The 25,366-nt window shown below is 39.0% G+C and overlaps 1 protein-coding gene across 1 annotated transcript; it reads right to left on the minus strand.

The window, feature by feature from the left end:
* Positions 1-8,620: 8,620 nt before the first annotated feature.
* LOC147318284 (uncharacterized) lies at positions 8,621-10,200 on the minus strand. The gene is made up of 4 exons (XM_086310128.1): positions 10,123-10,200; positions 9,786-9,954; positions 9,043-9,124; positions 8,621-8,864 (listed from the first exon to the last, which is right to left on the minus strand). Exons 1-4 carry the CDS (start codon positions 10,198-10,200, stop codon positions 8,681-8,683), a joined length of 513 nt encoding a protein of 170 aa, XP_086166254.1. The 3' UTR covers positions 8,621-8,680.
* Positions 10,201-25,366: the final 15,166 nt, after the last annotated feature.

Genomic DNA, 25,366 nt, shown 5'->3' on the forward strand with positions numbered 1-25,366 from the left:
TTGATGTGATTGTTAGATTTGGGATGGGTAAATTATTTCTGCATTGGATCAAGCTACTACACTGTCAGTCTGTTGCTCAGGTTATGACTAATGAGATCATTTCTGAACCATTTGACATTAAAAGAGGGTGCCCACAAGGTTCACCATTATCTCCACTTTTATTCCTTTTAGCTATTGAACCTCTGGCAATAGCTGTTAGAACAAGTGGACAAATACAAGGTGTTAAGATTGGTTGAAAGGAGCATAAAATTGCTTTATTTGCTGATGATGTTATATTATTTTTAAAGCAACTAAAAACTTCTGTGCCTGCTGTAAAGCATTTAATAGACCAGTTTTGGGCCTTCTCGGGGTATAAAGTAAATGTAACAAAATCATCATTAATGTTACTTAAACAAGGGTATAATCAAAACGTAAGTGAGAATATATCTGGCTTTACTGTTAATTCTGAATTCACTTATCTAGGCATTAAAATAGTTCCTTTACTAAAAGATGTGGTGGTACTTAACTATAATACAATTCTACAGAAAATTTCCAAAGATTTGGAGCATTGGATAAGTTTACCACTATCTATTATTGGACGGATAAGTGTTCTTAAAACTAATGTATTACCTAAACTCTTGTATATGGTAAATAAATGGTAAATGGCCTGTATTTATATAGCGCTTTACTAGTCCCTAAGGACCCCAAAGCGCTTTACATATCCAGTCATCCACCCATTCACACACACATTCACACACTGGTGATATATGTTTCAGAATGTCCAACAAAATGTCCCACTGGCTCTTCCTGTTTGATTGTTTACCAAACTAGCGTCATTAGTCAGAGAGTTTATTTGGAAGTAGAAGCATCCCCGCATTCGCTTGTCTTTGTTGTATCTTCCCTTTGATACAGGGGGGTTGAAATGCCCCAATTTTTACTGGTACTATCTGGCTATTCAACTAAGGACAATAATGTTTTATTTTTCATCCCAAAATACCCGGTCTTGGGTGGGGATGGAAGCAAATTCTCTTAAAATGCCATTAAAGGACAGGAAGCGGTGTCTGAAAAGGGCTGGGAAAATCATCAAAGACCCCAGTCACCCATCACATGGACTCTTCACCCTCCCGCCCTCTGGGAGGCGCTACAGGAGCCTCCGGACTAAGACCACCAGGTACCGGAACAGCTTCTTCCCCACAGCTGTCAGACTCCTGAACTCTGCCTCCTGACATCTGACCCACACTAAACTCATGGACTGAACATACACACACCACAACCACCTACACACACACACAATGGACAACCGTACCCTCGAACATACAATAATAACATGGACTGAACCACCACTCACAACCACTAGCACTTTATATAGCCTCTGTAGAAATTATCCACATATCTCACTTATCTTAACTGCACTACTGTATAGTTCTGTGTAAATAATCATTCTGTACAGATGATAATTTTTAATCCTACAACTGTTTGTAACTTGCATAGTTCACATTTCTGTATAACTGTATATCTGAGATTTCTGTATAGTTTTTTTATTTCATATTTATATCCTGTTCATATCCTGTACATAGCTTGTACTCACTACAGCCTGTACATACTTATAGTTATAGAATATTCATAACATACTTCATACTGTGTACATTATAACATACCATAATAGACCCATTTCTGTAATATACTTACATATCTATATTATTGCTAATATATATTGTAATATATCTATATCATGGCTAAAGCACTTCTGGATGGATACAAACTGCATTTCGTTGCCCTGTACCTGTGCATGTGCAATGACAATAAAGTTGAATTCTACTCTATTCTATTCTAATTCTAAGCTTGTACTTATACTCTGCACAGCCAAAACAATTAAAGAAAGAAACAAATATTCCTATAGTCCGCAATATGATTGAAGTTTGGTTTACAATAAAAGAAATGATGAATATTAAGAATAATCTCTCTCAGCTTAGTCCTATTTGGGGAAATGCCTTATTTGTACCAGGAAATTTGGACACAGGGTTCCAGGGTTGCGCAGAAAAAGGTGTTAGGAAAGTGGGTGATCTTTTTTGTGATGGAATAATGGTTTAATTTGAGGATTTAGTCTCAAAATTTCAAATCCCCCCAAAACACTTCTTTAAGTATTTACAGATTAGAAGCTTCATTTCTTCCATACAAAATCAGTCTCTCAACGTCCCCCAGTTAACTAATTTAGAGGAGTTAATGGTGAGAAAAATGTGTTAACAAAGGCTTAATGTCAACATTCTAGAACTGGATTGTTAGAATCTTGGAGAGATGACCTAACTATTAATATTTCTGAGGAGACATGGAAGTCAGTTTGCTTAAAATCATAAAAACAATCGATTAATAGTAACCTAAAGCTATTACAATACAACTGGATCATGCAAACACATGTAACACCGGTGAAATTGAAAAAATATAATAACTGAATCCCAGATACATGTTTTAAATGTGGAGAAGCCTGTGGAACATTTTTCCACTGTATATGCCCATATGGAAAAGATATATATAAATCTTATAAAGTTTGTATCTGTCTTGTGTGAAACTTGTATGAAAAGCATATAAGAGTGAAAACAGATATAAGATCCCTTGAAAAATTATATAATGAAACTTGTATGTTTTGGATACTTACTAAAACAATGTATGAAAGTAATGAGAAAGTGGCCACTTTCATGAGTAAATCATGTAAGCCTTATATGATTTACTCATGAAAGTGGCCACTTTCATGAGTAATCACATAAGTTTTTACTATTTCTTTTCCATATGGGTGGGAATGCAGAATTGTCCGTGCATTTTGGCAAGAGGTGATGAACAAAATAAACCACATTTTAAATACAAAGATTGCTTTAGATGCAGAATGTTGCTACTACATATGTATCCTAAAAATCTTAAACTAAGAGCCCATCAAATTAAGTTTATGGATTATTGTACATTACAGGCAAAACATATGATTGCATTAAACTGGAAAAAATCAGATCCTCCTGCTATTGGTGCTTGGATAAATTGTGTATGGCAATGGAAAGGATAACGTATTTTCTCAAAGACAAGTTAACATATTTTGATGATATTTGGAAGTCATTTAAAAACTTTATAAAAGAAGTAAACATCGGACAACTCCTGCAGGAGTGTGGATGAGGGGAAAATTGTTTAGTCTGTGCTAGCTATTTCTATTTTCTTCCCTTTTTGTTTCCTTCAGTATGTATAAATGCCACATATTGTACTAATGTATGCACATTTCATGTGTTTTTATTTGATGTAGGTTTGAGAGAGCAGGGATGGGAGGTGTGTGTGTGTGTGTGTGGGGGGGGGGGGTGTTCTTATTACTGCGGCATACTACTGTAAAAACAAACCTTTGTATGCTGTTGCAAAAAGCAATAAAAAAATTTGTTTAAAAAAAAAAGGAAAAAAAAAGATGAACATTTCTTAGGTGGGAAACTTTCGCTCAGTTGTAGCTAAATTGTCATGGGGTATCCCACAAGGTTCGGTTCTAAACCCCCTATAGTTTTCATTATATATCCTTCCTTTAGGCCGTATCATTAACAGCTTCAAAATAATTTCCTACCATTTGTATGCAGATGATATCCAATTATACATCTCCTTTAAACCCTGGGAATTAGACAAATTTGTCACGGCTGGGGGCAGTCGTGTGGTGTATTGAAAAAAGGATCCAAAATGCAGGTACTGGCTGGGGTGCGAGTGAGTGTTTATTTACAGCGGTGAGAAGGTGACAAAACAGGAAGAGCAGAGCGGGGAGGTAAACAAAGCTAAACTGGGAAAACTAAAGAACAAAACTTAAACCAGACACTCACGGGAGGAGGAGCAAAATGCACAAAGAGAGATGGCAGAGACGCAGAATGAATACCGGGTAACAGAATAATGCAGACTGACATGGAACTAAACAGACGATGCGACAGAGAGCACAGGAAAACACAGGGCTTAAATACACGGGGAGTAATCAGGGAATGGGCCACAGGAGGGAGACACAGCTGGGAGCAATTAGACTAACGAGACAGGGGAGAGGTAAAACTGAACACACTGACATGAGACATGAACTTTCAGAATAAAACAGGAAACTAACAGACACAGAGAACCAGACAGGACACTGAACTTGACAGGCAGACTCATGAGCAGACACAATAACACCATGGACAGACAGAGGGAACACAGAGAAGTGGGAGCAGGCAGGCAAAGAACAGAAACCTAACAAATGGCAAAATCACAACAGAATACACACTTGGAATGAACAAAAGCATAAGGAAACACAAAACACTGAGTCCTCAGACTGAGGACCATGACAAAATTATCCGCTGTAATGGACTGTCTTAAAGAGACTAATGGTTGGATGACAAACAATTTCTTGCAGATAAATGTAGACAAGACTGAGTGTTTGATCATTACCCCAGAGAGTATCAAGCCCCAAATTAGTCAACGTCTGGGTCCTTTTTCATCGTCAATAAAAGCTACCGCTCAGAAACTTGGGGTCATTTTTGATCAATCTCTGTCTTTTGATGCTCATATCAAGTCTGTGACCCGCTCCTGCTTTTTTCATTTAAGACGCATTGCCAAACTCAATGCTATTGCAGAACTGGAGATGCTTGTCCTTGCCTTCATCTCCTCTCGTTTAGATTACTGTAACACACTCTTTTTTTGTCTGTCTAAGGTTTCCCTAAATCGCCTCCAAGCAGTCCAAAATGCCGCCGCAAGGCTTTTATCCCACAGTCATAAATTTTCCCATATCACCCCTGTGTTAAAATCACACACACCCAAAATAAATCTGCCATTATTGCAGCTATCTGCTGAGCAGCATGGGGGTGCTGATGCTTAACCACTCAGCTGGATCTAATGGATAGAATACTTAAAAAAAAAAAAAAGAAATTCTGTTTGTGAAGAAAGAAATGCAGCTTTTTCTTATAACGGATATAATTAAGCCTAATTATACATTTCTACAGTGCGAAAACAAATTGTTGATGAACAAATTAAAATCATTCACAGATATCAATCATAATAGAAAATTGGTATTTGTAAGTAAATGAAAACAAATCCAGAGTAATTTAACACGCCTTCATATACATATAAATTAGATTACAGAAAATATTAAGCCCCAAATAAATAATAACAAAGAGAAAAACCATATTTTATTTAGCTCTTAACCTTTCCAAAATATTTCTGCATACTAAGCTCTTACACTTGAAGTCTATGGTGCAGGGTGTTACCACAACATGGCAAGGAGCATCCATATATGTCATCCTAGTCAAACATGGGCTTGCTCTTCTCCAATCTACTGTTTGGTTTAACACTTGGTTACATAATAATACCATCTACAGAGCTATAATAATTTTCAATGCTAAACAAAAATATGGGTTCTAAAAAGAAACACTGAAAAATACTAACTGAACTTCAAAATGCAGAATCCAGAGCCAATGAGTAAAATCCCTGTGACTTGTGTCACAGAGTCTCATGTTATTATAAAGCGTTGGTCTAACGGTGTGTTCACACCGAACGCGATGGGCGCGAGAAAAATGCCCCAAACGCCCCTAACTTGACACGTGCACATTCGCACCTCTACGCGTGTCCAAGAAAAATCCATCGCGCCCCAAAATATCATATTTTAACGCGCGTGAACCGGAAATGTGGGAGGGATGTGGGAGGAAGTTTTGCCAGACCGGTATCTTTGCAAGATGGCAGCTGTCGAGCTAGCGCTTGAAGAGACAGTCTCCCTTCTCTATTTACTGTGGAGAGCAGAGTAGCGGCGTAAAGGACATCCTCGCCGTACCTGGGTCCATCAGGTCCTCCAGAGGTGTGAGCAGTTTGGTGAGTTTCACCACTTGCTCCAGGAGCTGCGCCTGGATGACGGCCGATTCCAGCGCTATCACCGCCATTCACTCGGCCAGTTTGAGGACCTGCTGTCCCGCGTTGGTCCCAGAGTTGCCCGCCTAGACACCAATTACAGGCGCTCAATCCCACCTGCAGAGCACCTGTCCGTCTGCCTGAGGTTAGTAAAAGTGTTTAATATGGTAGTCCTTTATTGATACCTGTGCTAATATATGCTAAACCATCTATTTTGCTCGTTTGTGTTGTTGTGTTTGCACATCTCTGTTGCTTGTGGGGCTCGCACACAAGAATTTCACTCGCATGTGCTGTGCCAGTGTGCCTGCACATGTGATGTGACAATAAAAGTGATTTGATTTGATTTGATTTGATTTATTTATACACTGCTAACATGGATGTGCTATGCTAACAGTGAATGCTATCGGTGTTTACTGAAAGCAAACTGTGGTACAGAGACGACTATTTATAATATTTCTAGTGATACTCAGAAGGTCTCATCAAGCCCCGATTTAATTCGATTTATGCTGTTATCAGTGTTTGCGATGATAGCATGGCTGTGGTGTCACATCAATGTATGCGCTCGGTGTTTGCTGATATCAAACTGTAGCATTAGGACCACTGAGTTAACCTTTGTAGTGATACTCACTCCTTTTTATTTAGACCTGGTTTGATTCTGGGATAGTTGAATATTTGTATATAATCCCTGCAGCTGTCAGACTCTATAGCATGGGTCATCAGCCTTTATTAAAACAGAGTTAGATAAAACTGTGAACAGTTTGGTTCATCTCTAGTTACATGGTTCTATCTTGATAAGCTATGTCTTATCACAGATTAATTTTTAAAAAATATTAATGATTTAAGCAAGGAAAGGGCTACATGTCAACATACAACTCTTTATTTCTATTAATGTCTCACTTCATTCCTACCTGATTGACATGTTTAGGAATTGTGAGTGATTGGCTCACTGTAGTTGTGAAAGTTGCTACCAATAAAATTATGATATGTTAAAGTTAAAACAAAACAACTGTTTTAGATATTATCTAATATACATTTTGTAATTATCCTTATAATTACAAAATGTTTCATGTAAGATTTAAGTTTTGTGATTTAAATCTGACATCACAAAAGTATTTTGGAATTTGAATAATGTATTTTCTAACTGCAGTACACATAATACTGATTTTGAACAATTTTGTCCAGGTTCCTTGTCACCGCGGACTCCTTCAGCACCAAGCGTTCAGTTACAGAGTTGGTGTGTCAGATCACCCCCCAGGCAGCCATCTGGGACTGTCTAGTGGACGACTTCATGGCTGTGCCTTCACCTGGAGACTGGCGGTCCATCACAGAGGGATTCCAGGAGCGCTGGAACTTCCCTCTGTGCTGTGCAGCTCTGGATGGGAAGCACGTCCAGACAAAAGCACCCCATATATCATATAGGAGACACACACATTGATATACACTAAATATTTATTTCATTTCTTTTTTGTGGTGCCCAAATTTATGCACCTGCTTGATTTTGTTTAAACAATTATTGCACACTTTTTGTAAATCCAGTAAACTTCTTTTCACTTCTCAAATATCACTGTGTGTGTCTCCTGTATGATATTTAACTGACATTTTTTTTTGTAACAACTGTGGAGCAGGGAAATTATTTTACTGCTATTGTTAAATAATTGTCATCATTACCATTGCATTAATAACATAATCTGGAGTTTATATTGCATTCAGGGGTTAAACAGTGTGTCTTTCAGAAAGGCTAAAAGTAACAGGACAGGAAACAGGCTTGGAGAGTTTTGCAGAAGTGGAAGTTATTTTGAGCAGCAGGCTAAGACGAGGCTTTAACAATGTAACAGATAGCTTTAAGAAGGCCTTAAGCAGTTATGACTATTTTATACACAATGCATATCTGTGCTTACTAAAGAGTTGGAGCTCGGTCAATTAATTGGGGGTCGGAAGCTTTGTTCGGCGCGATGTTCGGACAATCTATTGTGCAAGTGACTTGGAGCCATAGAAGGAATTGCAATACATGCTTACAAAACACTTATATATCAGATCATTTTATATTAAGCTTTTAAGTAGAAGTTCTTGGTTAAAACATTTATTTAGTAGAAGACATACACATAGTCTCAGTGAGCCTCTGTCCTGGTGAAAGGTCAGAAGTGCAACAGGTGAATTGAGAAAGAGCATGTGAGGTCGTGACACACACACATGAGTTAAATTTATTTAGAGGAGAGATTAGTCATGTCTGGTTGTAACTGCAAAAGTGTCTCGGTAAAAGAGGAACCGTCCTTGTTGTCTCGGCAAGAAAGAGGAACAATTCACTTTAAGACAAGAACGGAAAGTACCAGCCATGAAAATAGAAGATGATCTTCTGGGTTAAAAGTCTGATCTATGTATAAAATGTATCTGTGACGCATGAAGGGGCGTCAATAAATCAAACCCTGATGCTATAAAATATCTGTTCATGCTTTGATTAAGTCGAGGACTACTGGCTGTCTGCGTACAGAGTGTCTTCCCACACGTGTGTTCATTAAAATCATTGTTTGACCAAGACCTTCTGGACCATGGGTGGTTTGTACTCTCCCTCCTCAATTGTGAACCTTAACACAACCAACGATTTATACAGGAAAATAATGTCTATTAACAAGGTTGCCCAAACTTTTGCATCCCACTGTATTAGTATATTTTGTCATTAGTATAATATGAAATAAATTCTAGATGTGTCAAGTCGTGTGCCAACATTTGCTGTGTAGTAGAACTGACACATTAGTCATTATAAAAATTTATTTGAAATAATATTAGAATTCTCAAACAGAAAAACATTAAACATAAATATATAAAATATAAGTATTTACAGAGAGACAGGAATAAAAAGGACCAGCTGCTCTCCAGAGCAGGAACAAGGCTGAGGAGGAAATGCTCCATTGGAGACTGGTGTGGACTCTTCAGGGACACCAGGGTGGCCAGCTCCACCACCGATGGACCGTCCTGGGACCTGTCCCTCATCTGCCTCGGAGCCATCCTCCCCTGTGGGCCTGTAAAACAGCACAAAGCACAAAGAAATGAGAAGGCTGCTACTAGATTTTAATTTCAACATTGAAAAAAAACAAAAAAACAAAAACAGGATATAATCAGATTGGTTGTAGATATTTAGTAAAGGTGATCACAGGCAATCCCACCGACTAAAAAGGTATCAGTGCTTGCTGTACATACCTGTGGGTGCAGCAGCAGGAGCTCAGGGACTGGGGAGCCAGGAGAAGCAACTGCGGATGCTCTGCTGCAGAATCAGTTGGTTCTATCAATACAGTATTAAATGTTAACAGGTTGAATATAATAATCATAGAGTAGACAGTGGTCCCTCATTTATTGCAGCAGGGGTTCTCAGAATAACTAGCCCCTGGCCACGCACTTTATACACTTTTTTCCACACACACACATGAACATTGGTCACAGTTCTCACAATTGATTCTCAAAGTGCAAACCTTTGTAGATTGCAAAACGTAAAAGTATTATTATGCCGCGGTTTGTCTTCATCTGCCTGCCACTTTCGTGCGCCTTTTTCCCTCGCGGTGCAGGTGTCTATTTCCGAATGAGGCTCATAGTTATGGGTGTTTTCGTGCTGTTTTTTCTATTGGACGTGATGGTTATCAAAACCAAACATGATAAATTTGACAAGCGCAGGAGATTTGTCAATCAGGCTGCAGAATGCAATGCTGTCCGGTGCAAAAAAAAGAAAATGAAAATCAAAAAAAAGAGGCAGTGACGGATGAACAGCGGGACCACTGTGTGCTGTTTATGAATAAACAATAAAATATATTCCTAAATGACAACATGCCTAAAAGCAGAACGGTATTTGTACGTCAGTGGGAAAATAGCGGTGGCTTGCTAGCTTTTGTGCGGCTTCCCCGGGTCAGTGAAAACTTTAGAGAAAACTTAAGAGAAATGAATGAACTTACCAGGTTGCCCGATCTCTTCACATATCTTCCTCCAAGCTCGGTCCTTTATATTCCTGTCTCGGTCCAGAAAGCAGCTGGTGTCGTACGGCTCCGGGTTGTTTGCTACGGCATTGATTAGCCTTCCTTCTATTGAAGAATAAAGGGCTTTGGCTGGATCTGCCCCTTTGAACTAGGTAACAGCCACGTCACCAGGCTCCTGATTGGTTGTCGCGGCGCGATTTGACGCTGGAGTTCAGATTTTTCCAACTCGAGCGGTGGACGCGAAACGCGTGTATGCACAAAATGCAACACAAAAACTTTTTTTGCGAGTCAAACGCCTGAAACGCGCTACACTCACGCGCGTTTCAGGCGTTTTGGCGTTTTCGCGACGCAAATCTGCTTCCGAATTTTCGCGGGAGCCGCAATCGCGGGTCATCGCGCCTTTCCATTGACTTTACATGTAAGCCTGATGCTCTGCCTGCCTCTATCGCATTCGGTGTGAACACACCGTAAGGCCTGGCCAACCTTACGCTTCTTTATCGTTATACGTGTATTCTATACATGCATATACACTTACTTGATTGAACTGAACATTTCCTAATGTATGACGTCCATGGGCAAGAAAACTATTTTCAAATCAATGGAAGTACTTTTGAAATTTGCAGAAAAAGACCAAGAGTGGAGATGAAGGCAAACTGTTTCACAACTTTCTGCTCCATCAGATCCACTGTGCTTAATTATCTCCTAATTTAATCAAGATTTAACAATACAGTTTGCATATATCAGCACACTTGTTAACATTGCACGCAAGACTGGAGTCTAGTATTTCTTTTTCAAAAATGGGACCTAAGCATTTATTCTAAGTGAGTTCTTGACTTTGAATTTAGTGTTATCAGAAATGTAAGCAGGGGATGCCAGAGAGAACAAATGGTGAAAATGAATGCTCCTGTATACCTCGACCACGGGATATGAGATTTTTTTTCTGTCAAAGAAGTGAAACTACAGCCGCAGCTTTCATTTGCAGTCTTCAAGGTTAAATAGAGATAAAACTTGAATGGTGCGAGCCCTGCTTTGAACCACTGTGAAGGCCCATCTGTAATGTTAAACATGCTCTGCGTTGAACTTATCTCAATATCTTGTTTCTGTTAATCCACCATTTACTGTCAGGGCCTCCGTGCCTGGCACACAGGGGTGACCTTTGGGTGAGAGGAAATAAAAACGGGCTGGAAACAAAGGAGAGTAATACACAACAAAGAAGAACAACAGAAAAATAAGCCTGCAAATAGTGAGCTTTACAGACATTAATTAAAGCTTCCTGGCAGAATGGGGGAGAGATAAGGTTTTATAAAGAGATGGCAAAACCTTTATACCCTGGCATCAACCTGGTGATAGGAACGCATAGGGCAGGGGTCTGCAACCTTTAACACCCAAAGAGCCACTTGGACCCAGTTTCCACGCAAAAGAAAACACTGGGAGCCGCAAATACTTTTTGAAATCTAAAATGAAGATAGCACTGTATATATTGTTTTTTTTTTAACCTTTATGCTTTGTTTGAACAACTAAAGTAAGTAAGTAATTAAGCGCTTTTCACAGACAGGCAGTCACAAAGCATTGTACAGAAATATTAAAATAAACAATACAATCAATAGACATTATACACAATTTAAACGATCAAACGTAAATAATGTAAAGAATATAAAATACGTAGATCAACAAAAGGCTGGTTTGAACAGAAAAGTTTTTAACTCCTTTTTAAAAGAATCCACAGAGCAACTAAAGTGTGTTGCTTATGAAATCCATGAAGTGCTACAGAGAAAATTACATTTTATTTATGTAATTAACACATTTTGAACTCTTAAAGAAATATAACAAAAGGAAAGACACCCAGCTGAACTAAAATGATCCATGCAGCAAACAAAAACTGTTGTGAGCCGCCACCCTTATATTGCCTTTGGGCTTTTGGAGCCTTGACCTGACTTTTAAAAAGTAATTGGAAAAAAGCACTATGCTGCTAAAAAAAAATAGATATTTGCTAAATTCTCCCTAAATATGTAGTTTACCTGGTTAATGTGAGTGGCGGGGCGTGGTCTGCAGTGCCGCTGCATAGGAGTCGGACACACCTGAGTGGCACGCCGCCTTAAAGTCTGTGCTCTCTCTGCTGTTGTGTTGGTATGTGTCGGGCTGTGAGCTGAAAAGCTACAGCCGGCTGTATGCGTACAGCAACCGTGTGTGAGAAAAGTGGTCAATAAAGAGATGCTGAAAAGCATGTTCATGAAAACATTGTCGGGTCTGCCGTGATATGTTTACAATAAGACTTATGGTCCCGAACCTCTGCGCACAGCGTCTGCAAATCGGGGCTTTCATATTTACGCAGGACTGTAAGCTGTCATCTGTGAGGCGTGAGCAGTGTTTGTTTTTAACATAGTTCACGGTGGAGAACAGCTGCTGACATAATGTGGATCCGAAGATCCATAACTGGCCTAACTGGGGTCGAAAGTCTCGATAAATGCATGCCGTTTCGGCGGGTATACCGGCTTCCGCAAGTGTGAGGCTTATTTTGAGCGATGAAAAAATAATAATATATAATTTTATTTTTGTATTTCAAAATCACAATAATCTTCCAATTTAGAACTACAAGTTTAAAAAAGAACTAAACACAAATAAAATACACTTCAGCTAAATACTTCTAATTTATTTTCCAACACGTTCTCACTCCCAACTCGTCAAACGTGTGACACATGGTCAGGCTCCCTCTGCTTCACTTATGGACGCGCAGGGTACCCCTCTCGCGTCGGGAATTGACGTGAAGGGTCCTCCGATTGAAGAGATTGCCGCGGAAGTGCCTGTTGTCGGTATATTTAGACATTTTCCAAATCACATTGTAGTGACGTATACAGAACACAATAAATTATATAATGTAAACAACTACCTGAAAAACAGGTAGAACGATACTTTTGTATCGTTTATTGCATTTACGGAGGGAGTGATGTATGCTGGGTAATGGCACAGCTAGCTACTGGGTGACTTTATTCACCCGCTTCGGCTGTTATCAGTCCATACAATGGGCGTTATTAGCACAAATCAGTCCCATAGATATTGGCCATCTCCTGCTAGATTGTTCAGAAGGTTTTTCTCATCCATCCAGATGGAGGATCACTAACAGGAGCGTGGGAGACTCCAGAATCCACTCTGGCTGGAATCCGGTGGATATGCAGTGTGTACAGGTAAGACCATTTAAACGGACAGCATTTATAGAATAACTATTAAAAGTCAGCGAGTGTCAGTAATGTTAATGTGGTTATCTTAGTAATACACAGAGTGCTAATATAACAGCTTTAAGATGCATTTGTAGATATTATTACGTGTTTTACCGTCTTTATGGTGCTAGCTTAAAGTTATGGTGTAAACGTTAGCTTATATTGGAGTAAAGCTGTTACTGTTTAAACGATGTTAGCACAGAAATATTAGCTTCTGTCATGACTGATGAAGTTACTAGTTAATAAAGTTTTCAGTAAAGTTTTTAATCGCAGCCACAGATTGACAGCAAATATCTCAATTAGCTTCAGTGCATCTATAATAAATATGTGCAAGTTTCAGTGCTTCGTTTAAACTGTATGATACTGTATGTGAATGTGTGTGTGAATGGGTGGATGACTGTATATGTAAAGCGCTTTGGTGTCCTTAGGGACTAGTAAAGCGCTATATAAATACAGGCCATTTACCATTTATACTGAGCCAGGGTCAGTGTAAAATACAATCCCAGCTGTGTGAACAAAGCCACTGTAAATTTAATCCTGCACGACAAACCTCAGGATGCAGGTTATTGTTACTCTTTCCTGCTGGCACACCTGTCACACCTGAGAGTCAGCTAGAAACTTACAGTGATGTGGACATCATGCAAAGACTGCCAGACTCTGTAATACTGCAAATGATCAGTGACTCATGTTAACACTAAACTTTAAACGGTACCTCTGTGTCTCTGTGTGCTGAACATTTAGGATTGAGTCAGGCTGCATTGACTGTGGGACTTTAATGTGTTAAAAGTAGGTTAAAGACGGCTCAGAAACATTTGAAGATTAACATTTAGCATTATGGCTGCTGGTGGTTTGTAAAGCCTCTACTCAGCTGTATTTTTGTTACTAATTTATGTTTGTTGTTGTTTAACACAGATTTCAGAAGAGCAAATATGCTTAATAGTTTAACTAGATTTCATTTGTAAGTGACACTGCTGAGTCACCTGAAGAACTCATTTCATTCATTCTCCACATGATGTTCATTTACAGAAATGTTTCACAGAAACTGATTTCTCCCAAAGGGTGAACTAGTGTGTTTCCATAGATTACCTCTGTATGAATGTACTTCTTAAATGAAGGCAAGTGTTTGTCCTTTTTTGTTCCTCAGGTACAGTACGTGATATCAAGGTCAACACTGGGGGTAGACAAGAAGCAGACGTACTTCCAAGAGGGAGCTGCAGTGAGGTCAGAGGTCAGAATCTGAAACAGCTCAGGTTTATATTTTAGAGGTTATAAAAAATCAAAATGTATTTATGAAGAAACCTTTAAATAATAGTCATAATTATGATTATTATAAGAAATATCAAACATTTAAGTGGATTTTCTGTTACACATATTGTGTTAGCCCTGCAATAAACTGGCAGCCTGTCCTGTCTCTGTCCTGTATCAGCTGGGATAGGCTTCATCCTCCTGCAACCCTGAATTGGATACATTGTATTCCAATTATGTAATCTGATCATTTACAAACTCAAGGTATCTAATCAAAATGTAAGTAATAATTATAAAATAGGAAAGCAGAAATAAGTGTGACATGAATGTAAATGTGTTAGCTGACATAGAGGACAGCTACATGTAGTCTGAAAAACCTTTGTTGTCAAGTTTGCAGGTATATCAGCACGAGACATTCTTACATAGAAGAGACATTAAAGTCTCTAACTCAGTGAAGCATTATTGGTCCCGTCTGTTTGGATAAATATAGTAAGTTGATGTATGTCCATTTATTGACACATTTTCTTAAGTGCTTATCCAGTTCAGGATCACAGTGGAGCTGCAGCTGGATATGTTCACTAAATAAACCTTACAAAAGTTAACAATAAACCTGCATCCATGTACGTTGTTGTCCACAGGATGAGAAAATCAAACTGGAAGACTGTGGAACATGTTAATAAATGTTTGTGTGTTTATGCCTGTGTCTTTCACAGGAAGCGCTAGAAGGTTTCCCTAATAGTTCCTGGTGAATCAAAGCAGAACCATAAAGATTGCTGGACTGCATGATGGCCTTACCCCTGAGCAGTCATCCTGTTAAAGGAGGAACCAGTTAGAAGCTGTTTTCAAAGTAGCTGAGCAGATTTCATCTCAAGTAAGCAATTAACTGTTTGTTCATCTGTTCTGCCACTTAAAGAGCATTTAAGGACGTCTTTTGAGTGTCCAGTTGAATTAATTCTACTGGCTCTCATGGTCATTTGTTATTATAGACATATTTTTCATGTTCATCCAGCTATTTAGTAAATTCTATCTATTTAGTAATATCCGTCAGCTATAAAATGTAATATAAATATAAAAATATCTAAATATCTCCTGTCCTTTATGTTTTAATGATGTAAGTCTGTTATCGTGTTACATTAGCATTCCTCACATATCAATGAGATGCTGTACAGTACAATCCTACTGACACAGCACAGGGATAACGACGGCTATTCAACATCGTTACACAACACATTCGAGCTGCATGATGCAGACAAAGTGACTAAATCGTCTTTTTTGTGGTTTATTGTCTTCTTCAATATAACCAAGCAAATAAATAATATTGAAGATTTACTTACATCATTACAAAAACAGGAAAAACATCTCCCTTTGATTCTATTTCTCCATTCCTACTGAACATCAGGCAACAAATATCTCAATAAATCACAGTAAAATGTAAAGCACATGCTTTCTCTGCTATGTCTAACCTCTGCAGAGCCTCTGTCAAGAAAAACATAACTGTAAGCATAAAACAAATATACATTTCATAACACGTCACTGGACAAACCTTGGTCAGTTGATTTCTTCTGTGCAGTGCAGACGAACATCAGTCAGCAAGTGACTCTGCTGGTTCTTCTAAGGAAACACCACCGCCTCTCCACACCGTCACCATCTGTGAGCACAAACTGCTGCTCTGCCAGCATGTAGGAATCACATATCACACACACAGGGGTGAAGAAACATCAGAGCTCAACTTTGGATACGTTAGATCTTAACAGATCAAAGTAGCTCTTAGTTTCAGCAATCAGTGAGCAGACAAACAATGATACCATACTGATTCTGTATGAATACAATATGGTATTTTCAATACAGGTGTCAAATTAATTTATTAAAACTAATACAGATATATGTATATATTTTTTTTAGTTTGCTAAATTATAAGAATATATTTTTTATTTTTTTTTCATTTAACAATTGCAACTGAAAGAAATCAAATATTGAACAAAAATATATTGTCACATTCTGAGCATGCTCAGCACGCTGACAGACTTGAAGTTGCTACAGATTTTAAGAAGTGATAATTATAGGGAAGAAACTTCTCTTTTTCATCCGTTTAATCAAACATTTGATGCCTCAGCTGTCTCAGTCCTATAGCATTCTGCAACTACAACTAACCTGAGGCTTGGATTTGGCTGCAGGTGCCCCTGTACATCCTTCTCAGCAGCACACATGTGGGTACCATTTAATCCCAGTTCTTCCTGAGCTTTGCTTCATCACAAGACCAAAGGTGGCATCCCGTGTCACAGTCTTATCATCATCCAGAAGAAACATTTGAAGAAACATCATGGAGAAGAAACATTTACGCGCCTCCTGGTTTTGTTTTCTGATCCCGCAAAAAGACTGAGGACAACAAAGCCCAGAGAACACGAGATACACAATATCCAAAATTCAGACTCAATGAAGTGCACCAGGTTGGTTCAGTTATAGTAGATATAAGCATACTTCACATTACTGGGTATGAATAATAATGAGGAGGCAAACTTTGAAGATGCAGAGCATGATGTCCCATCATCAGACTGTAAACAAACTTCCACCAGGCTTCTTTGTTGCCAAAATTGATGATTCTCCTATCAGGGATCAGTAGAGTGTATTAACCTGTGGTATAAGCAGCAGTCACTGAAATATTACTCTTTCAGATAAGAAATTTAGCACATAAAAGCAAGGGTGGGAGGGATCTCTGCAAACTGATTTACCTCTGCAAGTGTGAAGCTCAACAAAAATCTGACTCGCCAGTCACAGACAAACAAAAACTCCAGCTGGGAGATAGAGAACGCTGTCTGGGTCTTGCTGGATGTTGCTGGTCAGAGTCCACACATTAGCAGAGTGCTTCTTGGTCCCACTGACCCATGTGGACAGCGACTGTGGAGAACTGTTCTGGAAAACAGAGAAGAGAATTAAAATAACAAAAAGCCAAACAGGATTTCCACAAAGACTCTCTTGGAATCAGCAATCAAAAAAATCACTGGTTCATATTTCAATTAAATATGAACAGGTTCCTTAAATGTACGCAGTTCAGATCTGATTTAATTTAATTTCCTTCACACAGCACATTCGTCCAGGCTGACAGGTAAACATAGAATTAATCTCAGGTAACATGACTCATAGTAGAGTTTCAGTAAGAAAGATTGCTAGCTCTAATATTATTACCACACAATCCAAGGACACACCAACAGCTCAGAACTATTTAAACAAATGTCTTCTGAATATTCAATTCATGTTCACAGTGGAAGGGTGGGGGGTGTTGTGGAATTTTTAAAATAAAGTCTGCAACACAGAAAGAGCTGTGATCAAGCTATTTATTACTGCGCCAACACACATCAAACATCACAGTTCAGTCAGGTCAGCGCTGCCACAGAAGTGGTGCTCCTACTCCTTTATGCATTCCAAGGAAGAGGGAGGAAGTTACAAACTGATCCTACCACACTTCACGTGTCTCGCTATGAAACCTAACAGATCAATGGTTATGCTGTTTTGTGCCCTTGGCCTTATCAGCACCTGTAAAGGGAATTGTTTTCTCAAACTGCTGACGCTGAAGTAAGTTCATCTAGTTTTAGAAACTTTCACTGAACAGTCTATAACAGTGTCACAACTAAGCATGTGCATAAGCACTTAAATACTTTAAATGAGAATAACAGAAAATTTCTATTACAGAGGCTAGAGCCTGTCCCAGTAGTCATAGGTAGAGCACACCTGGACAGGTCACCAGTCTGTCAGAGGACTAACACAGAGAAAGACATCAGAGTAACAAATCTATTTAAAATTAATGTAAGTTTGCTGCAGCTGTATGTATGAACATGTGTTTCTGTGCTCACAGTCCACCTCTCAGGAACCTGCAGTTCACTTTTAGTCAACTTTAAACAGACCTCACAAAAGGCTGATGTGGCTGGATCAGTAGTCTGATTTAAGTACGATACCTTTGGCCAGGGATTAATCTGGTGCATCGCTTCACTGTAGTCTTACGTATTTTCCCCACACCTGAATAAAAAAATACTGATATATACAAATAACAGCTTCAGCTGATGCAGCCTGACTCAATCCTAAATGTTCAGCACACAGAGACACAGAGGTGCTGTTTAAAGTTTAGTGATAACCTGAGTCACTGATCATTTGCAGTATTACAGAGTCTGGCAGTCTTTGCATGATGTCCACGTCACTTTAAGTTTCTAGCTGACTCTCAGGTGTGACAGGTGTGCCAGCAGGAAAGAGTAATAATAACCTGCATCCTGAGGTTTGTCATGCAGGATTAAATCACTTTAAGCATATTTGCACTGCACAAGACAAACGTGGATTGCACAACACTGGTCACTATATTCTTCATTTCCAGGTAATACTTGTACAGCTGCTGTTATTGTGTGTGTATATATATATTTATTTATTTATATTTCTTCATACATTCTTATATAGTTCTATACTGCGTATTGTGTATTTTGTTGTACAGTTATTTTATTTTCAACTTTAATTTGTATATTTTATCTTATTCTTTCCCAGTTAAATTTAACCTTCATTCTAATTTGTGTTGTACAGTTATTTCATTTTTTATATTTTATATTCTTATATTTTATTCCTTCCTAGTTAAATTTACACTTTTTAATTTTTCATATTTATTTCCTATCTTATTCATAGCCCTTTCCCTTTTTTTTCTTAAGGTCACGAGCAGTTGTCTAAGCATTTCACTGCATATCGTACTGTGTATGACTGTGTACGTGACAAATAAATATTTGAATTTGAAATTTGAAATTTACAGTGGCTTTGTTCACACAGCTGGGATTGTATTTTACACTGACCCTGGGTCAGTATAAGTATCATACAGTTTAAACGAAGCACTGAAACTTGAACATATTTATTATAGATGCACTGACGCTAATCGAGATATTTGCTGTCAATCTGTGGCTGCGATTAAACACTTTACTGAAAACTTTATTAACTAGTAACTTCATCAGTCATGACAGAAGCTAATATTTCTGTGCTAACATCGTTTAAACAGTAACAGCTTTACTCCAATATAAGCTAACGTTTACACCATAACTTTAAGCTAGCACCATAAAGACGGTAAAACACGTAATAATATCTACAAATGCATCTTAAAGCTGTTATATTAGCACTCTGTGTATTACTAAGATAACCACATTAACATTACTGACACTCGCAGACTTTTAATAGTCATTCTATAAATGCTGTTCGTTTAAATGGTAAATGATCTGTATTTATATAGCGCTTTACTAGTCCCTAAGGACCCCAAAGCGCTTTACATATCCAGTCATCCACCCATTCACACACACATTCACACACTGGTGATGGCAAGCTACATTGTAGCCACAGCCACCCTGGGGCGCACTGACAGAGGCGAGGCTGCCGGACACTGGCGCCACCGGGCCCTCTGACCACCACCAGTAGGCAACGGGTGAAGTGTCTTGCCCAAGGACACAACGACCAAGGCTGTCCAAGCCGGGGCTCGAACCGGCAACCTTCCGATTACAAGGCGAACTCCCAACTCTTGAGCCACGATCGCCACCATTTAAATGGTCTTACCTGTACACACTGCATATCCACCGGATTCCAGCCGGAGTGGATTCTGGAGTCTCCCACGCTCCTGTTAGTGATCCTCCATCTGGATGGATGAGAACAACCTTCTGAACAATCTAGCAGGAGATGGCCAATATCTATGGGACTGATTTGTGCTAATAACGCCCATTGTATGGACTGATAACAGCCGAAGTGGGTGAATAAAGTCACCCAGTAGCTAGCTGTGCCATTACCCAGCATACATCACTCCCTCCGTAAATGCAATAAACGATACAAAAGTATCGTTCTACCTGTTTTTCAGGTAGTTGATTACATTATATAATTTATTGTGTTCTGTATACGTCACTACAATGTGATTTGGAAAATGTCTAAATATACCGACAACAGGCACTTCCGCGGCAATCTCTTCAATTGGAGGACCCTTCACGTCAATTCCCGACGCGAGAGGGGTACCCTGTGCGTCCATAAGTGAAGCAGAGGGAGCCTGACCATGCGTCACACGTTTGACAAGTTGGGAGTGAGAACGTGTTGTATTTTCCCAAACCACCCGGAGCCGCAGTATAAGGACAAAAGGGCCGCATGCGGCTCCAGAGCCGCAGGTTGCTGACCCCTGGCATAGGGGTTCACAGCGAAAGACTGCATATTTGCTGTTTGGTCTCTGAAGCTGGTTTTTGCCCTGTTACGACTGTGATGTCTCTATACATAGAATTTTGTGTGTCAAAGCATGGTAGCCACAAGCATAATTTCAGAAACTAGAATATGTTACCCTTTCAGATTAGCTTTTTGTTTTTAATCTGTAATTGTAATTTCAGCTTTTCTGTGATTATGTGAAAGATTTCCACATCTTCAATTTGGGCACGCCAAATTAAAGATGTAAGTGTTATATCCGAAGCTAAACATGTAAGTGGCAACCTGATGGAGTTTAACCAGAAGCACCACTCTTGAGATATAATTTATTTACCTCCTTGGATTCTTGGCAAATTGTTGTTGGTTTTTTTTTTTGGGTGCTGTGCCTTTATTTCACAGTATTGCCCACACTCTGTCTCTGCTCCACCACAGCCTAACTTGTTTGGAAATGTTCCCATTTGACTTCATCTCTGAAGAGTTCCTCAACACTTAAGAACTGTGTGCAGTGAAGTGTTGGACCTCTCTCCACAAGGACAAATAATACAATATGTTTATCACAGATAAAGCAGAAAAAACACAAATTCAGCGACTCTCTTCTGGAACAAAGAAAATGTGCTTTTCTCTGCCATTAAGGTTTTTTGTAGCACTCTGTGTGTTTTGAGCCTGAAATGGGTCTGGGCACAATTCCAGCCAGCGGGCAAAAGCAAAGAAAGGGAAAAGGTTCCTTTGAGCTCTGTGTAATGAATGACTTCCGTGAACTTAAATTCTTGGAGTAGTTGTTTATAGAGGAAACATAATGTTCCATAAATTCCTCCAACTCTTTTATAGCTTTAAGATAACATTTTATCCAATTTGACGGTGGTCCCTGTGCTGATTAAAAACCACTTTCAGGCAAACTGTTTTAAACTCTCTCTCTCTCTCTTCCATTCTTACAATGCCTCATCTTCTTCCTACTGACATTACTACCTCCCCTTCTCCTGGTTGATCATTCATATCTCTTGTATTATTTCCCATCTGTCTTTTCATCCCACTTGGTTGCTTTTAATTTCTATACACAAGAAAGGAGCCTCGGGGCTACTTTTGTGTGTAAAGGTTCCAAATAGATAAATGCAGTTCCTTTCTTTAAAAAATAAAAATAAAAAAAATAGAACATCCTTTTAGATGGCACATATATCTTTAATTTTCTTACCCCTTGTTCAGAGATGTGACCAAAAAGATCTGATATATATGCATTGTGAAACCCACTTGCCTATAGCACACATTTATTGTTTTATGCAGCCTCTGCAGCTGTTCCTCTGCAGCCAGCTCACTGTTATATTTCAGTCTGATGAGTATAGCCAGTTGCAGTAGGACACAATCAGTGTGAGGAGAGAAAGTGAGAAACACAAAACAAATTAAAATACAGAATTGATACATCACAGAATAGATCTTTAATAAAGAGTTTGTTTTAAAGAAATGAAGAGGATAAAAAAAATCCGAAAAGGAGCCCGAGAGCCAGTAAAATCAGCAACCAAGCTAATCTACGTATGTAAGACTGCTTTCTTCCATTTGCGCAACATCTCTAAAATTAGAAATATCCTGTCTCAGAGTGACGCTGAAAAACTAGTTCATGCATTTATTACTTCTAGGCTGGACGACTGTAATTCATTATTATCAGGATGTCCTAAAAATTCCCTGAAAAGCCTTCAGTTAATCTAAAATGCTGCAGCAAGAGTCCTGACAGGGACTAGAAAGAGAGAGCATATTTCTCCTGTATTGGCTTCCCTTCATTGGCTTCCTGGTAAATCCAGAATTTAATTTAAAATTCTGGTCCTCACATACAAGGTCTTAAATAATCAGGCCCCATCTTATCTTAATGACCTTGTAGTACCATATCACCCTATTAGAGCACTTCGATCTCGCACTGCAGGCTTACTTGTTGTTCTTAGAGAATTTAAAAGCAGAATGGGAGGGAGAGCCTTCAGTTTTCTATGGAACCAGCTTCCAGTTTGGATTCGGGAGACAGACACTATCTCTACTTTTAAGATTAGGCTTAAAACTTTCCTTTTTGCTAAAGCATATAGTTAGGGCTGGACCAGGTGACCCTGAATCCTCCCTTAGTCATGCTGCAATAGACGTAGGCTGTCGGGGAATTCCCATGATGCATTGAGTTTTTCCTTTCCAGTCACCTTTCTCACTCACTATGTGTTAATAGACCTCTCTGCATCGAATCATACCTGCTATTTTTTTATTTATGTTTTTTTCCGCCTGTCCCATTTGGTTCTTTTGCCATCAGAATTATTGTCTAAAGGCAAAGAAAGATACCTGTCAAAAGAAAATTGTACATAGTGTGATCAGCTACATGAAATGTGTTTTCATTGATCACTAAGCAATCCACATGTCTACGTGACTTTTTACATGAAATCTTGTGTGATAAACAACTAACAGCTTCCTCTTTTCTAAGAACATACAGATTTAGAAAAGGGGAACCTTAGCTCTGAGTTCTTAGAATAACTTTGTTATCTTTGTACACACACAAGCTTGTATAAATAAAGAACGCAGAGAGTGACAGAGCGCGAGTCCGTGAGTGCCTCTTGTGAGTGAGCGCTCTGTGACTTGCCCTCGAGAGTAAAGACAACTGCAGTGTTTGTGTTTTCTAACTCAGGTGTCTCAGCTGAAGAATTGTGGGGTGATTCTTAGAAATCCCCTGTCAATGCAAAACGGATTTACTTTACCAAATGGACCACCATGGAGCGCCAGGACTGCCATAATGAATTAATTAAATACACCATTAAATAATTAATTAAATGTGGCAATAATTAATTAAAATTGGAATTAATTAATTAAATAAATAGTTATGACACATGTAATTAATTAATTATTGACACATTTAATTAATTATTTATGTATTTCACATTTTAATTAATTATTGACACATTTAATTAATTATTTAATGATGTATTTATTTATTTCATTTTGGCAGTCCTGGCGCCTGGCTCTCATCTTGAAATAATTTTATCTGTCAGCCTCACCCATCAAACTCAGGGGGCGGGGTTAATGCTGCCCATGCAGCTTCTCTAACATTTGATTGGTTGCCATGCAAAGTAAGTCAAAACAGGTCGATCCTAGATAATCGATTGCTTGTGTAGACTTGGGGCAGCCAGGTATCCCAGAATGCAGATCAAATCACAGGCAGCAATGGTGGTGGTGTAGTTTTAAAATACCCTGTTTTTCTGTCACCAACTACACTTTTAACAGTGTTTTAGCCGCGAATGTCGCGCCGTATGTCTGGTCAGGTTGTCAACATAGAACATGTTTGCAAAAGTGCTTAGATGTTTTCAGAGATTTCACTAGCTCTGCTAACAATTAGCATGCAGAGTGCACCGAGGGGGTTACGTTAACCGGTTTGTTTACATATTCCACTCTCCGTGTTCCACATGTTGCATTCGCAGATTCTCATTTTCACCGAACGATCGTCTCTTTCCGCCAGGTCTTGTGTCTCTGTGCTTCTGTAACATAAAGAACGAGCTGACATTTTTCTCACGAAACCAGCGATCAGCTCAACAGACCCTCAGTTTACCTGCATGCATCCTCCTCCTCATCTGTCAGCTGTTTAACACCTGCTGCTAATTCAAGAAACACGCCTAGGTTACCTGGTGATAGTCACAGTTTAATTGGGCAGCCGGTGCTCGATATAAAGCAATGTCAGCGCATTTTTCTGCACAAGATAAGTAAATATAGTGTTTTCCCCGAGCGCAGAGCTGCTGGAGCTTGTTTCCTTACAGAGCACTTTATAGGCGAACCAGCTTCATCAGCGGCTGATGTCCAATCACCGGCACACAGCTTTGAAACCTCACCTTAGTTTTAGCTCTCAGTGGTTAAACGCTGGACTTCATTCACTCAGGTTCTGTCTGTCGGGTCACGTTTACTTCGCTGTTTTATTTACAACTGAGCAAATCGGTTTGGCTGAGGTTAAAGTTACGTCTCATAACTGCATAGTTTCACAGACGTTTAATGGTTCACTGGCACATGTGTTAGACTGAACTATTCGCTTTTCTTTATCTGGTGTGTTTTGGATTTAACAGTGAATTTTGAGATTAAACTGACTTTTAAAATGTTTTTATACAAAGAGGAAAGAGAAGGCGCATTTCCACCGAGAGAAGCAGAGTTTGCGACAGCGTTTCATCATGAAGTCTGCAACCTGGACAGAAATATTATATCATCTGTTTTTTAATAGTTATTCAACTGTATTCTAAGCACCAGCTGTCTGTTAGAATGTGATTTTTTTTCTCTCTCTGTTGGTATAAAAAATGCGCAGGAAAATCTGACGTGCATGGCAAACTTCACCGACGATATTTAGGGATGAATAAACACACATCAAACATAAATGAACCATTTGCCTGTCTCCATAATTGAGAGCATTTTCTCTTCTTATGTCAACACTCTCTCTCTCTTTTTTTTTTGCTTTTTCGGTCATGTTATGTTTACCTGTCAAAGGCTTGTTACAAACTATGAAACACATCGTGCAGACTTATGGATGTTAGAAGAAAACTAATACTGCTCATGAAGGAGACTAAAGGCAGGAAGGTGTCCTTTAAAACTAAACATGTTAATAGAACCTCCCTATTTATATCATAGTTTATGATATAGCACGTGTATTTCAGTAATAGCCTGCTGATTTCAGTGTAGTGGTGAACAGTCGCACAGCTCACGTAGGCGTTATCTGTGATACTCCTTAACTATAATTTATCCAAGTTAACTTCAGTTAACCATTCAGACAGTTCTTTTGCAATGAAAAACATAAACACCCATGCTGCCGGTAGGTTTCCTCAGTGCCAGCTGTTAACATTATAGCTGCTTATGCAGTAACCATGGAAACCACGGACTCTGAGTGGCTGGATCGACGGAGGTCAGACAACAATTTTACATGTATGA

The sequence above is a fragment of the Aulonocara sp. 'chitande type north' Nkhata Bay genome, linkage group LG11 (assembly GCF_057382095.1).
Source record: "Aulonocara sp. 'chitande type north' Nkhata Bay isolate Kocher_YH1m ecotype deep benthic linkage group LG11, A_spYH_male_GT1.1, whole genome shotgun sequence".
NCBI classification, from domain to species: Eukaryota; Metazoa; Chordata; class Actinopteri; order Cichliformes; family Cichlidae; genus Aulonocara; species Aulonocara sp. 'chitande type north' Nkhata Bay.